Genomic DNA, 17,645 nt, shown 5'->3' with positions numbered 1-17,645 from the left:
ATTTACAAAGCGTGGCACGGTGAAAATAATTTCTAACAGTCTAAATTTTGATCATGACTGTAACTTAATTATTTTTATAAAACTTAATAGTAATGTTGATATATAGTACCCTTTATATGGTATTGTAATGGGGGATATTTTGATCATAGATTGAAGTCGCAAAGCCGCCGGACTAGCCTTGGGAGGTTTTCTTGAATTTCCTCTAATTGTAATGTAGTGTGTCTACCACTACAAAAATACAATTCCAATTCACTAGTATATAAGGCATGTTAACTCGATTCTATGATGACCTTTTCATAGATGAAAGTCGACATTGTCGATTGCTACCATCCCCACATTGGTGACCTGCGGATGTGATGTGAACGTGCCTACCTTCACAGAAACTCCCACTTCGATAGGAACACGCCTACTTTAATGGATGATTCACATTGAACAGTTGATTTGCTACTTATGACTGCTACATTATCCACCTCCCTGCTCTGTTGCTACTCTGTCTCGATTACACACAACGTATTCACTCGACTGCTAATGGCAACACAGGAGCGACCACGACCGTGAACTTAATACAGCTCTCACAATCAGCACTCAAAAGCACTGTGATCTTAATACGGCTCTCCCGGCTTCTCACAAAACAGCAATGAATCAATTAGTGGTATCCGTTCATCGAATTCCATCGGAGATATAATTCTGGTGGGTGGAGTACTGTAGTGCGTCTACCACTTCAAAAATACAATTCCAATTCACTAGTATGAACTAGTATTCCTATTCACTAGTAAAGACATGTTAACTAGATTCTATGATGGGGTACCTTTTCACAGATGAAAGTTGACATTGTCGATAATTACTCTCCCCACTGTAACATAAATAATGTTAGTTTCCTAGCGAAGGTGACCAATAAAGGAATTTTTCCTTGGTATTTCTATTTATTTATTTAATAACATTGGTAGCATTTCGTATTGGTAACAAGCTATAATCCGGCCATCTGTAGCTTATTTTGTTTTATTTAAATTTTATAACCGGTGTTGAACGTTTTCTTTATTGGCAACTATCAATGTTCAACTCCATATCCTTGTAATTTAAAACCCAACCTAGAAGACAAGTACACTACTGGATAAATCATTGGGACAATTTAGTCTTCGAGAGGAGTTTTTTTTTATGGAACTAAGCGCATTTGTGTTACACGGATAAAAAAAGCCTAGAGAACAACCAACATTAAGCCTGATGGCAAGGGAATTCAAATCCATGATCTGTCTACCAATGAGGATGTTTTATGCCAGTGCAAATCGGGAGAAAAATTCGTATTGACCAGCCATCGCTGGCATTTGAACCAGGGTCATCACATTGGGAGAAGAGCGCTCTATTCCCTGAGCCACCACGATTCAACTCATTTTGTTTGTATAAAATACAAAACGTTCTTCTTTGTGTACCTATTTTTAATTTTTTATGCAATATCTGAAATTAAGCCATTGAATTGAAGAGCATTCCACACCAAGTTTTTGATACTTATTGTAGCATTTCATTGTCTTGTTAAGCATTTTGAATTTAGAATTCTAATAGCCTATCGTAATTTGCAACTTAACCCATTTTAAGGCAGGGAATAGAATTTTTATAAAATGTGGCATTATTTCCATTGAAAAATGCTTAAATGCATTCATTAAGGCTCTAAAAAAAGTTCATTGTCTGAAAAATAATATTTTATTTAAATAAATAAAATGGTATATGGTGGACTATTGGCCAAATCAATGGACAAATCATTTAGGTTAACTCTAGTCTTTTATGATATTTATTATCTTTTTATTTTATTTACAGAACTTGCAACTTTTATCCATCATAAAATCATATGATTAATATCAAATGGAACAATTATACTATTTCAAAAAGTCGAATTCGTTCATAACCGTTACAAGTTAAAAAAGAAAAAAAACTAGCTCAGTTAGTTTGAAAAATTCTCAATATAAAGCCTTTGCTCTAACTGAGTTACTAATATTTTATAGATGTCTTCAGAACTCTTGAAAATAGCAACCAAAAAAAAATTAACAGTGTTAATAAAAAATATTTATTGAAATGGTGCTCTTACACGCCATTTCAATACATGTTTGAAAATATTTATTGATACTGAAATTACTAAAATAATTTAATACTGAGAATATTGATTATATACTGAAAAAGTGTTAAATCTAGCAAAGTTTCTCTCGTTTGATTACATTAAATATTTTACATCAGAAATTCAGTTTTCCAGTACAGTAAATCTATTTTCTAATGTAATGAACTTTATATGAACTAGTACAAAAGTTTTCACATTGTATGCTCCGTGAACTTTGTAACAATGAAACAGTGAAACAATTGGGAAAAAAAAATTTTGACATTTTTCTAATTTTCTATCAAAGATTAAAAGTTCTGGAATACTTTTTTATTACTATTTTATTTTTGTAAGAAACACCTTCAACTCAGTCAATATGACTCATACTTCAAACACATAAGGCGTGAGATCATATTTTGACTCGGAAAACAACAGATGGAAAAAGATTTCATTTTCCCTGATTATAGCAGAAAATAATGCCTTAAAAATAGAAACTTTTTTTTGAGAAACGGTCGATGCATTTAACTAAACTAAATTTTTTTTTATGAAAAATACTTTAAATTAAGTTTAAAGAAAAGTAAAAATTCAAATATTTCTATTGGAATTTAAACTTTATTTTTAAATCGAAGCAATTTTGATTTGATACAAATTCTAAAAGCTTTATATGAAACATGTTATTTTTAAGAATTATTATACTGATTGATTACCCAATTGAAAATTTAAGTTCAAATCATTACATATGGACTCGCCCATAGATGATGTCACGCTTAGGGGAAAGGGGATTTGTGACAGTTTGTATCATGGGGGAAAGTAGGGGTAACTATAGTGAGACATCGAACATCTAAAATAAAAATCAGTTCCATCAATCAAAAATATTTTCCTATTATTTTTTAAAAATATTTTTCATTTTAAGTATAATTTAAAATGATAAAAGTGCAGTTTTCTTCTGGTGATTTATATACTCTCGTTGATTTTGTATTGTACTAAAATAAATAAACTTTTAGGATTTAAATTAGTCTTAAATAAAAGTTTAAAATTAAAAGGAAACATTTTTAGGAATTTTACTCACAAAACAACAGCTGAAGGAAAAGCAAGTAAAAGTACCAATAACAAGGAAAGTAGCAATGAACCACAATAGCTCTGTGGTTAGGACACTCAACTTTCACTGTGATGGACCGGGTTCAATCTCCAATAATAACTTGAAACCCATCCAGCTTCAGATCAAAGTGTGCTGGCTTTTCAGAGAATTAAAGACAGTCTGTACACACAGACTGATCACATTGTCACAATCATGCCGTTGCTCAAAAAATTGTGGAGCCTTAGTCTTCATGATGTCTCCTACAAAGAGCTCTTGCAGGAATGCATTACTTTAATAGTAATAATAATAATAGTAATAATAATAATAGTAGTAATAACAATAATAGTAATAAAATAATGTGAATTCCACTGAAAGTTCTAAAATATAGCTGTTTTCAATTGCTCTTTTATAACAATATCTTATTAATCTTGCACATTAATTATATGCAATGTTTTTTGTTGTAAGCCTTATTCTTATTTCATGCAAAAATAAGTACTCATATAATCATTATTTTTAAGCTCAAAAATGTCATTCAAACAAACAGATAAAATTTAAAAATAAGATCTGAAACATGATCTATAATGTATAGATCTCAAATTTTGCGTGGTATGTGACACAAAGGTGGAAATACGAGGGAAAGGAACATTTTGTGACAAAGAAGAGAAAGGGATCAAAAATATTGAAGAACGTGTGGCATCACTAATGAACAGTCCCTTCAAAGTGTTCTGTAATCACCACCATTAATATATATATTTTCAGAATCCCTGTCAAAAATGGAGTAAATAAAAGCATGCACATTTCCTTATTACATGTTTAAGCTAAAAAAAAAACAGAAACACTTTTGAATCACTTGTAGGAAAAAACTTGTAGGAAATCTTTTGAATCACTTGTAGGAAAAAACAGGGTAAAAATAATATAAGCACACAAAAACAATTTGCAGTAATTACTGCTAGTATATTTTTTAAAAACTAACATTTTTAAAATCATTAAAACGGCATTTGGCAACAAGCTCATCAAACGAAGTTTCAGGGACAATATATAGTGAGACCCACATTATTACTGAGGATGACAGTATGACATAGAATCGTTCCTTAATATTGTTTTCCTATAGGAATTTAACAAACTTCTAGAATTTTCATATGCATAACCGCACCATACACAGAAATATCTTTCAACCTTTCTAAAATCAATCTCTAGGACATAAAGAATAAAAGTTAAGTTTAATATAATTAATGTTTTTGGCCATTAACACTAGATTGCCTAAGGAAGTCACTTTGACAGCTTTTAACACAAGAAAGACTGAAACTTAGTACTATATACCTATATTGCCCAAAAGCAGTCAAAATGACTGGATTGTAAAAGAATAAATAATGCTTAAAGAAATTTGCTTAAAATTAATTTTTTATATTTTTATATTACTGACAGTTGTATAACAAGTTATTGGTAAATATTAACAATAAAAAAATTATATGTTGTACAAAATTCTATGAAATTGCGTCATTATATACATCATTGTTTTTCTAATTGAAATAAACACTAGATTGCCTAGGGAAGTCATTTTGACTGCTTTTAATTTCAATTGGAAAAACAATGATGTATATAATGACACAATTTCTTAGAATTGTGTACAACATATACTTTTTTTATTGTTAATATTTACCAATAACTTGTTATATAACTGTTACACTGATTGCGTAACAATTATACTGAGTAGTTTTTACTAATTGGCCTGAAAATTCAAATTTTCAGTTAGTAGCCAGAGACCGTAGACTAATGACTTAATAGCCACTTTTTCATCAAAGCTAACTAGTCGGTAACCGGACCTTTCCCCTTCTAGCGGACTTTTTTTTCATACTTAGACTGAATTTTATTTTTAAAACAAAATTCTTGTTAGAAATAATCTACGGCTACAAAAATCCATTTCAACAATGAAAGTAATATAGATATAGGACGAAATTTAGTTAAACATACTGACTTTAAAGAACTCAATGTAAAAATATTTGGGTAGGCAAAATACATTTAATGTATGCATTACAACTATGAAATATGTGAATTGTTCCTTTCATCACAAATTAATGGATTCATCAATCAATCATGGATAAATGAATAGTGACTAATGAATTTTAATGAAAATTCTGTTTTTCAGAGTCTCATTCTACAATGATGTACTTTTATTACTAAAAGATTTTATAAAAAAACGATGGGAAAAAGTGACCCTTTTGTTTATATAAGTCGCCACTTTTTTTTCTGACTCTTCTCAAGGAAAGTCAACAAAACAAAAAAAACTAGTCATTATTTTAAGGCCTAATTAGTAAATGTTTTTGTCAGTTATTCTTTATTTAGAAACAAATGATTATAAGCAGCTGTTACTAAATAATTTTGTAATTAATACCATATTGTAAAACAAAATTATTGTAAGCAACTGTTACTAAATTTAGAAAATAAATTGATACACTGAGATGTAGGAAAAATTTGCTTTATCATTCCATTAAAACTTTTTTTTAAGTGACAGATGTCTAATAGTTAATCTCTATATATTTACGTTACGTAAACAGCTGGCTTATATAACAATCTAGAAAACATGACTTTTCAGAAAAATTCAATAGTTTTTTTTTCTGATATAACCCGTTCTACTCTTATCTTTAAACTTTTTTTTTTCGTAAACACTGAGTAACAATAACCTTAAAGATAACAATACCTTTTGTTGTATTGATAGTACTTTGTATTTAATAAACGCGCAGAATAACACTTCAGCAATTGCCTTTTCTTTTACTTACCAAAATGTTGAAACTCACTGCTGTGTTGGTAGCTGTGGTCATCAGCTGTGTGACAGCACAAAGAATCAGTCCTGGTGGATGTCCCGTAGTTGTAGTAAAGGATGGCTTCGACGCTAGCCAAGTTTGTATAAATGTTTCTCTTTAATGTTATATTCGCATTGTTCACTGTCAAAAAGAATTAAAAAGAATTCTCATCGTCATGCGACGTACGTTATAGACCGGCAATGAGTATCCTCATTTCTTCATAATTTTTTGTGTTTATGGATGCCATGATATATATATATATATATCAATATCATTCATTTATCATAATTAAGATACACGGATACGTAGAGAAATAAAGAAATAAATGTTCAATAGCTATGGTATAAGTTTTATCAAAAATACACGAATTCTAACGTAAAAGCTACACTCGTGTAATGCTAAACAACGTTAAAAAATCAACTAATTATTACAATTATTAAAAATCAATGCTTTTAAATTTCACCGACACATTAAGCAAACAAAGTTACTACGAAAATTTTCTATAGTTTCCATTAAAATGAGAAGTTTTTTTTAAAAAAAATTTTCAGTGATTTTCTATAACCTTTTTAACATGATTGAGGATCATATATAGTAAAATAAACATGCCCCTTCCTCACCTTTTTTCCCAGTTACCTTAATTTTAGTGATCAAGACAATGTGAAATTAATTGAATGGATAAAAAGGGGAAAATAGGTACCCAACGCTGTAATCAAAAGCAGGACTTCCAACAACTATGCTTTTGGCAAAACAATTTTAGAGAGGTAGGCAATTAAAGACTGAAGCTTTTTAAATTTTTGGTAATTTTGCCAGCATTTTAAAAGACTCAACACGAGAGATCTGAAACAAAGTGGTGTTTCATATAAACTTTCGAATAATTTACATGCAGTGATGAGGAAAATAATTCGAAATCAAAATTATAAAATAAAGAATAATGCATTGAAGCATAAACTTAGCAACCATTAGAAAAAATTTTCCCAGAAAGCTGGTTTGTTAAAAATATGTTTTTTTTTCTCAAAGTGTGTTCTACCTAGACACACCACTATATGATAGACATAGCATATGTGTCAGACTATCATAACTACCCACAGAACGAAAGTTTTAGAAAAGGGTCATAAAGCAGGTCAACTTCCTTCATATGCAACATAATAGAACATTTGAAAACAATATTGCATGCATGTGTTCTCCTATTTACTTCCTGAATTGTCTCAGAATTTCGAAAACATATTTAAAAATCACTCTGTCAAATTGTCTATGTTTTACAAGCTTCCACGATTTAAATTATTTTTACAGGCTATAAATCTAAAAATTATCTTTAATTTAGAAATAGGTTTAGGGTAACGGTTATTAATGAACACGTATTTAAATTATTAAATAAACAAGTGCTTTATAAAAATAAATTATAAAACAAAAACAAATGATATCGTTGAAATAGTTTTTTAAATACATATTTTGAAAGGTATTTAAAAAAACTGGTTATGTTTCGACTGATGACTTAAAATAAACACTTTACAAAATTCATACTGTTCGAAATTTCAAAAACTTTCGCTTTGTATTTTTTTTTCCTCTTATTTATTTATTTATTTTTTGTTACCTGACTTAAAAAATTTTTTTATGTGATTTTTATTTTGTAGTTCTTACAAAACTTGACTAAAATACCTACTCTGCATATAAATAATTGATGTTTCTATTAATTATGATGCCTTTGTTAGCATAATTATAATTAATATAAAAATTGTTTTTGTTTAATTTAAATTTCGTTTAAAACGAGCGTCCTGCTTACAATAACTATATTTTGACCGATACAGTACCCATCATAATCACGTAACTGATTCAGTCAAAATTTAAAATAAAGTCTAAATAGCTATTTTAATCAAATAAATGCAATCTGTTCTGAATATAATTCAAATATTTTTTAATTATAACATTTCCTTTCAGTATGTTGGTGTTTGGTATGAGATCGAGAAAAACCCAGCAGTATTCGAAGCAGGATTAAAATGCAACCAAGCAAATTACACAGCAGAAAAAGATTATATCCGTGTGGTTAACACTGGAGTCAGCACACTGTAATTATCTTTCTTATTATTATTACTTTCGAACACTGCTATAGTGAACACTCTTCAGCCCTAGCAATAAGTCCACGATGGTTCAATGTATTCAAAATCTTTGAAAAAATATTCAGTAGTTTGAAAATAAATAGTACATAATTCACTTTTTGGATTAATAACAAACTAAACAAGTATTGTCTCCCTTTAACAGGGGTTTCCAACTCGCATGAGGCAGGGGGCCGCAATTAAAAACACCAGTCAAATGGCGGGCCGCAACTTTGTCAAAATTTTATATAGGACTCTTTAATGTTTGAAGGTACATTAAATATTAATGTCAGAATTTTCTCAAGTTGTACAAAACAAAAGTATTGAACTGACTGAAATTATTTTAAAATATTTCATTGCATATTAAAAAATTCTGGCCGCAAAATTTACAAATGCAATTAATTTCGCCAAAAATGAGTGGTTTCAAAAAGTTAAGTCGGAGAATTTCTTCGAGNATAGTGATGGCAGGATCCCCCCTCTGCCCTGTGCGTCTCCAAACACGTCTTCGATGATCGTCAGGACACAGTTGGAAGCGGGATTCGTCGCTCAAGACTATACGTCCCCAGGCGGCATCATTCCAGCCTGATCGAGCGTTGATTTTTTTGTTATAGAGTGTATTTTAATCAAATAAATGCAATCTGCTCTGAATATAATTCAAATATTTTTTAATTATAACATTTCCTTTCAGTATGTTGGTGTTTGGTATGAGATTGAGAAAAATCCAGCAGTATTCGAAGCAGGATTAAAATGCAACCAAGCAAATTACACAGCAGAAAAAGATTATATCCGTGTAGTTAACACTGGAGTTAGCACACTGTAAATATCTTTTTTATTATTATTACTGTCGAACCCCGCTATAGTGAACACTCTTCAGCCCTAGCAATAAGTCCACGATGGTTCAATATATTCAAAATCTTTGAAAAAATATTCAGTAGTTTGAAAATAATTGGTACAATAGTAGATAATTCACTTTTTGGATTAATAACAAACTAAACAAGTATTGTCTCCCCTTAACAGGGGTTTCTAAAACACATGAGGCCGAGGGCGCAATTAAAAACACCAGTGAAATATCGGGCAGTAACTTTATCAAAATTTTATATGGGACTCTTTTATGTTTGAAGGAACATTAAATATTACTGTCAGAATTTTATCAAGTTGTACAAAACAAAAGTATTGAACTACAAATTATTTTAAAGTATTTCATTGCATATTAAAAAATTCTGGCCGCAAAATTTACAAATGCAAATAATTTCGCCAAAAATGAGTGGTTTCAAAAAGTTAAGTCGAAGAATTTCTTCGAGAAAATTTCTGAAACGCACATGCTAAATTAAATTCACAAAATACAAGAAAAGAAATAAAAAAAGAGCAACATACACGATTATTTTTATATTTGAATAAATAATTTCTCGGGTGCAAAACCTGAGAAATAAATTTCTTTGCACCGTTGGTATGTTAAATTTCACAGAAAGGAAAAAATTAGGTTTTTTTATCGAAGGAAAAGTATTTTAAACCCATATAGAGTTTTTTACGAAAATTGTCCTCAAAAAATGACTAATAATATATTTTAGTTCGCTGGCCACAAAAAAAAAAAGCTTCACGGGTCGCCAGTTGGTAACCACTGCTCTATAATAAAAATTTCTTACTTCAATTTTTTGTTGAAATCTTTAATCAAAACGTTAAATAATATTCAAAATATTTTCCATATAACGAAATGGTTGTCTTCCTATAACGAATTTTTTAGTTAATTATCTAACCAATTTCCGTCTTTTTTGGAATTTTTCAGATATTTAACTTTTTGATTTCCATCATTTTAAAGAAAGATGCAATTAAAAGTTGGGGTTTCTGCGTAATCAATTTTCTCTCCCATGCACCTCTTTTTGGAACCATTTGCATTATTCTTTCTAACGCAATTACTCATTTTAAAAACTCCTTTATATTGAGTATTACTTCATAATTAATTAGAAGTCATAATTATATCTTTTTAACTTATCACATAGATTGTAAAGTTTTATTATTTTTTTAAATAACTGCAAGGAAGAAATTTGAGTCCACTATCAATGAACAAACACAGCTGTCCACTGTAAGTGTATGAAACAACATTAATTCAATAGCAATTCGGACGGAACTACTGAAAACATCCACTACAACCAAGTGTTCACTATATCACGGATTCATTATAGATAGGTTTGATTGTATTATTATCATCAACGTTATTATTATTATTATGCTCGAAATTTATGAAAATTTAAAATTATTTAATTGCTCGAAAAAATCAAAATTAATATTTGAAAAAGGATTAAAATGGAAAGGAAGCAAATCAAATTATAAAGCAAAAGAGAATTTATATTCAAACACCATTAATTTCGAAAATAGATCATCATAAATACTATATTGAAACCTTGAAACTAATTACACAAATTTTACTTGTAATACACTCTATTTCAGTGTCTTGAAGTTTTAGTAGTTATGAAAGTTGAAAGTTGCACTCATTGATTATTTAATTATATATATATATATATATATATAAAAGTAATTTTTATTTAAGTAGAACAACCACTGCAAAATTTTAAATTTTTTTTTCTCAACTTTTTAGTGTTTTATCTCAGCAGCGTTTCAAACAATCAATTCAATCAAATTTTTTCTGATTTAAATTAAAAATATTTAATATGCTTATCAGTTATGCCGTTTTGTTGCATTCATAATTTATCTATTCCGATGTAAAATCGTTTAAAACGTAAAACTTTAGCCGGAGAGATATTTTTCATTTGGTAGCTAACGTTTTACAATTTTTATTTAAATCAAGCAACCAGTGCCGTCTTTTTGCTAGAAATTATTGCCTAAAAAAATTGTTAAAATCGTTAGAATCTACATGGCTAAAATTTTTAGCGAGCGATAAATCACAATAAAGTATCAAAATTGCTACAACCTTAATATGGTATCAAGTTTAACCACATTATCGTACAAATTTAACTATCTAAATCTTGACACAATTTAAACGGATTCAATTTATAATAATTTAAGATAGAATCAATATTATACGATAATTTGATTTACGGTACAGATTTATGAATCAGGGCACCAATATTGTGGTTCATCGCAGAATTTAATTTGCTAGATGTGTAGAAGGCTTTGGCCTTAAGTCATCTTACATTGAGAAAAAGTATGATCAAAACTATCAGAATATGGTAAAATTTACTGCGTTTCTGACTCGGTGAGAACACCAAAAAGCGCATTAATTTTCACCGAAACGTTTTGGTAATGATTTTGATAAAATTAACAATAAAATATGGTTATATATTATAAGTGATAAAATTTGGTAAATGCTGTAAAATTTGGTAATTTTATCGTGAAGCCTTAGAGCATGGCATAAAAGCTATTTATTTGGTTAAATTTACTTTTCAATTTTGAATTTTTTTTTTACTGAATGCGTTGTAATAATACGAACTGTAATTTCGAAGACAAGAAATTCTGGTAAACTTATTATGTGAACGAAAAAATTAAAAACAAAATGATTGGTTAAATTATCGTATAATTTGGTTTTTAATATCAGAAGTAAAGCTTTTTTTAATACTTGAAATATCATCACCACACAGAACGATAATTTTAACAGAATTTTTTCGATGTGCAACAGAAAAAAAAGAAATGAATTAGATTTGGTATAGAAAATTGGCAGAGGAGGAAAATGAGTTGAGANAATAGAAAATTACTTTTGTGGGGGTCGATGGAGATTTCGAAAAATTATATAGGGGTCGATGATCAAAAAAGTTTGGCGACCCCTGCCTTAGAGCATAGCATAAAAGCTATTTATTTGGTTAAATTTACTTTTAAATTTTTTTTTGTTTACTGAATGCGTTGTAATAACACGAACTATAATTTCGAAGACAAGAAATTCTGGTAAACTTATTATGTGAACGGAAAAATTAAAAACAAAATGATTGGTAAAATTATCGTATAATTTGGTTTTTAATATCAGAAGTAAAGCTTTTTTTAATACTTGAAATATCATCACCACACAGAACGATAATTTTAACAGAATTTTTTCGATGTGCAACAGAAAAAAAAGAAATGAATTAGATTTGGTATAGAAAATTGGCAGAGGAGGAAAATGAGTTGAGAAATATTCTAATTATAGTCCAAAATATGCAAAATATTAAAATAATTTAACATGCATGAATGAAAAATATCGTGCAATCAAAACATTAAATTTGAAAACAAGTATTTTCTGGGGGAAGGATAATCAGAAATACATAGTCTCATTTTTTGTCTGTTTTTTCGACTCATATAAAAGAAATACATAGCAAATGTTTTCCTTGCTCTAGAACTGGAAAGAAAGTAACCATCTCAGGAAAGGCGACTGTCTCGAACAAAAATGTTCCAGCAAAACTGAAAGTAAAATTTGACTCAAGTAAGTACAAAAATTGCATTTAATTTTGTTTTTCATAGTTAGGATTTTCATTCCAAAATTACAGTAAAATAACCATCAGATTATGTGTAAAATTTACGGTTTGCGACAATTTTTTACTTTTACTGGTTTGAAACCGCATATAACTGGTACGATGGAGAGTAAAAACGTGAATACAAAACTATGCGGTTTTGTAACCAATTACAGCTAGCGTTATTTTAAAACCGTAAAAAATGAAATTTAAACTGGACATCGAAATCGAGTTACGTTAAGATTTTAGTTACGTTAAGTTATGATTAATCAAGTGAAGCTTGGAAAGCGTGGTTATGTTACCTTCACATCAGTCAAGTCTTGAAAATGGGCTCCTATTTTGATGCTCTTAAAACATGTCGACTGTCATTTCAATTTTGTATATTTTTAAAGCGTATGAAGTCTTCTATCAGATAATATAGTTATTGTATTTAATTTTGATTTACAATGTCAGAATTTTCATTCTGAAATTACAGCAAAATAACCGGCAACAGTCTGTCCATCGGATTAAACGTAAAATTTACGATTTAGAACATTTCTTTATCTTACGGTTTTGAAATCGTTCACGACTGGTGTGATAAGAAATTCTTAAATACAAAAGTATACAGTTTTGTAACCACTTACAGCTAGCATGGTTTTAAAACCGTAAAAATTAAATATAAACTGGACATCGAAGTTAGGTTAAGATTTTCGTAAAGTTGTGTGCAATCAAGTTCAACGTGGAAAATTGTTGATGATTTAAAAACAAGGGCTAAAATAAAGTTAAAGAAAATTCGCAAATAATTAAATTTCAAAATAAAAGGAATTGTAAAAAAAAAAATTTCGATGATCAAAATGCTCAACAAAAACAATTCCAGTACAAAGTCAATTTACTTCAGCTTCTGAAGAGTCTAGAGTCTGGTTGTTTTCAAGTTCTGAGACTGTTGTCTCTTCTGATTTATTCGAATTCTAAACTTGTAAATCCTTCTGACAGTTTTAGTTGACGAAGTTTTCAACTGAAATAATGATGACATTAGCATATACCTTATATCCAGTGAAAGTAGACAGAACAATGCAAGTCAAGTTGTGCACCGATTTCTCAAAACGCTTACAGTGTATATTTAAAATGTTATGCTAGTTAATGAGTTGACTCAAATAAAAATCACAATATTCTTCAAAGAAACAGTTTTAAGGAACCGGCAAATTGGTCTACCTTTGCAGAGCTAATCCACCTGTTTGTCATGGTGAAATCAGCATAAACATAAAATAAATTTTATACACGTTAATTGCAACATGCCACATTCATTGGTTAATTTGTATTAATCAACGAAAACATTTTAAAAATTACCTCATTTTCAAATATTTTTTATATTTCCATGATAAGTAATGTTATTACGCTTGATATGTCTTCAGGAAACTAAAGGCTTTGAAACCTAGGACGTTTTTGTTGGATTTTATGTATATAGACATATTTTTTAACGTAAAACAGTTGCTTATAATTTTTTTTTTGAAGTGCCATTCACTGCAGACTATTGGGTGCTGGACACTGATTATGAAGAGTATTCCGTAGTCTATTCCTGCGTAACTACATTAAATCTGTTTAAAGCAGGTAAGATAAATCTCCTTTTTAATTTTTTTTACGTAATATAATGTATATATGTACTATACAAAAAAAATCTAAACTTTTAAAACTATTTAAAAAATTAAATTTGTTCTTATTTTCATCTGCTTTAATGTTCAAGACCATTTCCTTTTAAAAGAGCTCAATTTTCATCCGATTTCAGGAAGGTGTTTGTCAAAAAAAAAAGAAGAGGAAAAGACAAAGTTAAAGAAAGTTTATTTTAAAAAATAATCAGTCGAAATTAAACATTAACTGAAATTTCAATTGAAAAGCGGTAATTGTTTATTCCTTCGATAATACTTTATAATTTGTCTTTAATAATAATACTAATTACTAAAGTACTAATACTAATTATGACAAAAATAATTTAATAAATATTTTTATCCTTTTTATGATGACTTTTTTTCGTAAAAAGACATCAAAACTGAATAAGAGAGTCGGAAAAAAATAATTTTAAAATTTAGGAATTTTAACAAAAATTTAAAAATACTATTCGACAAAAACAACTTTATTTATGAACAAAAATACAAATCTAATAACTTATCAATATGAGGAGGTCCTATCCACGTGACAAAAAAAAAGAAGAAAAGAAGAAAGAAATATGAAATTATGTTTAGTCGAAGTGTTCATTGAATGAAGACTAACCATACGGTTTGTAATAAAGCGATGAAATTATAAAAGATTTCTTTATAATTATCGTTTTACTGTTTTAAAGACGTAAGAGGTAATTAAAATTGTTTTAAGAAAAGTTATTGTAGTCACTTCGCGTTTAATTGATCTATGAAGAGCTATTTACTCTCGCTATCTTGGATTTTAGGTTAAATTTTTAATTTGCGCTTTCTATAAAATTTTTTCGTATTCGTGAAAGTTTCGATGACATTTATTTCCGTGGCACAATACCTTAAGAAAAATATAGAAAATAAAAGGGTCGCATTATTAGATTAAAAGAAAAAATATTTTTTAAATTTTTAATTAATTTATTTTTTAATTTTTAATTCATTAATTTTCATTTCAATTAACTTATTTTTATTTTTAATTAATTTATCTTGCAATTTTTAATTTTTATTAATTTTTATTTTTTTTTTAATTTTTAATTTTTCTTAATTTTTTTTAATTTTTAATTCTTTTAAATTTTATTTAATATTTTTTATAGCTTCTATGGATTTTCAATGCACACTTTAAGGAATTGAAATTCTGCGATCTGTTGTTTTGAGCATACAATTTAAAACTACACAAATTTCAGTTTTTAGATTTTTTTAATTTTTTTACTACAGTTTAAACTGATGAAAACTTATTTGGATGGTCAATGGTGCTAAAAAGTACTAACGTTAATCGTAAAAAACAAAGATGTTTATCAAATCCTAAGAACAGAGAACTTTATACTATTTAAATATATTTCAAAAACTGTGATTTTAGAATTGTATTGGTATAATTTTGTTAGAACAAATTCATAGAGAATCTAAAATTCTGCTCATTTTATATCTAAAATTCTGATTGGATTATGACCTTGTATTTTACTTATATCGAAAATAACGGCCGACTGTAGCAAATGTTCACCAACAGTTTGTTTGGTAAAATTAAATTCAGAGCATTGAGAGCATATTTAAAATTTTTCTCCTCCGTCTCCACCCCTTCGTTTCATTTAACATTTTTTGACAATTTTCACTGATAGTCATTTGAGTTTGATTGATAGGAGACACTTGTAAGATAAATTTATTTAGAAAGATTAACATTGGGGAACATTTTTTTTCCTTGCGTTGCAGGAGATTTTTTAACAGTTCTTGGATATTTTCAATTCGCCATTTTAAAATTTGAAATCGATCCCCCCCAAGTTATGCTATTAGTTTTTAAATGATATATTTAAACTATTTTTTTGTCGAAAATCACAAGTTTAAGAATGTTTAATATAGCAGGGAGGACGCAAAAATATAGCGAAAAACTTCTGGAGGAATTACAGCACATCATCAGGATTGAAACTGCACAGGAACTTATGCTTGGTAATTTCGCACCACTAGGTGGCACTTCCTTATTATGAACTGCTTATTCATGCGCTTCTGAGCAGGTCATAATAGGGGAAGCGCCCCTAGCCACATACGATGACAATTGCAAATATTCTATGCAATTTTAATCTTGATGACGTAGTCAAGCTCTTCTAGAAGTTTATCGCAACATTTACTTAGCCATTGTTACATATAACTTTTAAGACTTAAAGTGTCATTTTTAAAAATTCTCTAGTTTTAGGAACAAAACTAATTTCAGATTTGAAATCCCCATATAATTCCGGAAAAATAATTCGGGTAATTTATTTATTTTTTTCTTTACAGAATACGTCTGGATTCTTGCCCGTGATGCAGCTTTACAAGAGGAGACAAAGAACAAAGTTTATAAAATTTTGGATAACAACAAAATCAGTCGTCAAAGCATAGTTGCAACTACTCAAGATTGTTGAATCATTTGCATGCTTTTTTTAAATAATAAAATAACATTTTCATGAATTTTATTCTGTTTTTTTTTTTTATTAAAAAGCTTGTCTATCCAACTTCAAGTCAAAGACGGCCTCTGCCCAATGCTTATCATACAACCACAATCACACCGTTGGTCTCGAAATTGTGCCTGCCCTGACTCACAGCGTGCTGATGCGGAAATACTTAACTTTACCTAATTTAATTGACATCGTGATAATTTATCTATCCCGAAGAAAAAAAAGCTTTATATTATAATTTGTTAATAAAGAATTTTTTAAGAGAAAATATGGTAAGCATAATTACCATAAAAAATAGAACCAGGTTTGAAAAAAAATAACATTTAAGGTTATTTTAATTTACAATGAAGATGCTTAAATAGTTTTTTTTTTAAATTCCCAGCCGCGTTAGCTCAGATAGGTCGCTAAGCCTAGATGGAATCAACGTTTAAAATAATTTTGCTGGTTTGTAAAAAAAAATGGAATTTTAGTTTTGAATAAAAGTAATTTGAATTTCAGCTGACTAATTATTTAAATTGGCAATTTTTATAGCTTAAAGCTTTAAAAATTCAAGCACCTTAGGCAGCTATCTTCTAAAAATATGATTCCCAACAAATTATTTTTTTTTCAACTGTAGAATTCGGATAAGTGTTTCAAGATGATTTAACTCAATCTATTAAAATTACAGAAGAATTATGTATTTGAAAGTTTCTTTTATAGCTTAACAAAAGAGGCAATTATTGCCGAAGGTTTAATATTAAAAACTTCAGGTTGATAAGGGAAGATCTCTACTAGTGAAAAAATGTAACGATATACATTATTCTTCATATAATATATATGTCACGGCGAAAGACCGAAATCGGTGGTTGTTGACTTTCTACCGGTGAATGTCGACAAACACCAAATACGTCGGTGAAAGATCGAATATTTCATTACATTCTTGCACATTCGGACCCTCACCGGTGTATGTCGACAATCACAGATATGCTTTGGTGAATGTCAGAAATATTTATTACATTCGATTTGATATGAATTTATTCATGGATATAATTACATTTATTCGATATTTTAACCCTACACTGATGTTTTTTTAAGGTTAAGTG

General features: G+C 28.8%; 1 protein-coding gene across 2 annotated transcripts; it reads left to right on the top strand.

Moving 5' to 3' along the window:
- The first annotated feature begins 5,749 nt into the window (after positions 1 to 5,749).
- On the top strand, positions 5,750 to 16,576 carry LOC107442678 (apolipoprotein D). Of its 2 annotated transcripts, none has more exons than XM_071177644.1 (5): positions 5,750 to 6,056; positions 8,738 to 8,865; positions 12,369 to 12,454; positions 13,974 to 14,069; positions 16,406 to 16,576. In XM_071177644.1, the coding sequence occupies exons 1-5, from the start codon at positions 5,940 to 5,942 to the stop codon at positions 16,528 to 16,530; spliced, it is 552 nt and encodes a 183-aa protein (XP_071033745.1). In that variant the 5' UTR covers positions 5,750 to 5,939; the 3' UTR covers positions 16,531 to 16,576. The 2 variants fall into 2 exon arrangements, with proteins under 2 accessions (XP_071033745.1, XP_015911791.3); XM_016056305.4 differs by lacking the exon at positions 8,738 to 8,865 and adding an exon at positions 7,895 to 8,022 and having other exon boundaries at positions 5,793 to 6,056.
- The last annotated feature ends 1,069 nt before the right edge of the window (positions 16,577 to 17,645 follow it).

This window comes from Parasteatoda tepidariorum, chromosome 2 (assembly GCF_043381705.1).
Source record: "Parasteatoda tepidariorum isolate YZ-2023 chromosome 2, CAS_Ptep_4.0, whole genome shotgun sequence".
Taxonomy (NCBI): domain Eukaryota; kingdom Metazoa; phylum Arthropoda; class Arachnida; order Araneae; family Theridiidae; genus Parasteatoda; species Parasteatoda tepidariorum.
Note: the sequence above shows the minus strand (reverse complement) of the source record. Positions and strands in the feature narration are given on the sequence as shown.

Bases quoted from the DNA above. Each gene is read 5' to 3' on its own strand.
- LOC107442678 (XM_071177644.1), top strand. From the start codon at position 5,940: ATGTTGAAACTCACTGCTGTGTTGGTAGCTGTGGTCATCAGCTGTGTG. The intron at 8,866-12,368 runs GTAAATATCTTT...TCCTTGCTCTAG, and splicing joins AACACTGGAGTTAGCACACT to AACTGGAAAGAAAGTAACCA. The intron at 12,455-13,973 runs GTAAGTACAAAA...TTTTTTTTGAAG, and splicing joins GAAAGTAAAATTTGACTCAA to TGCCATTCACTGCAGACTAT.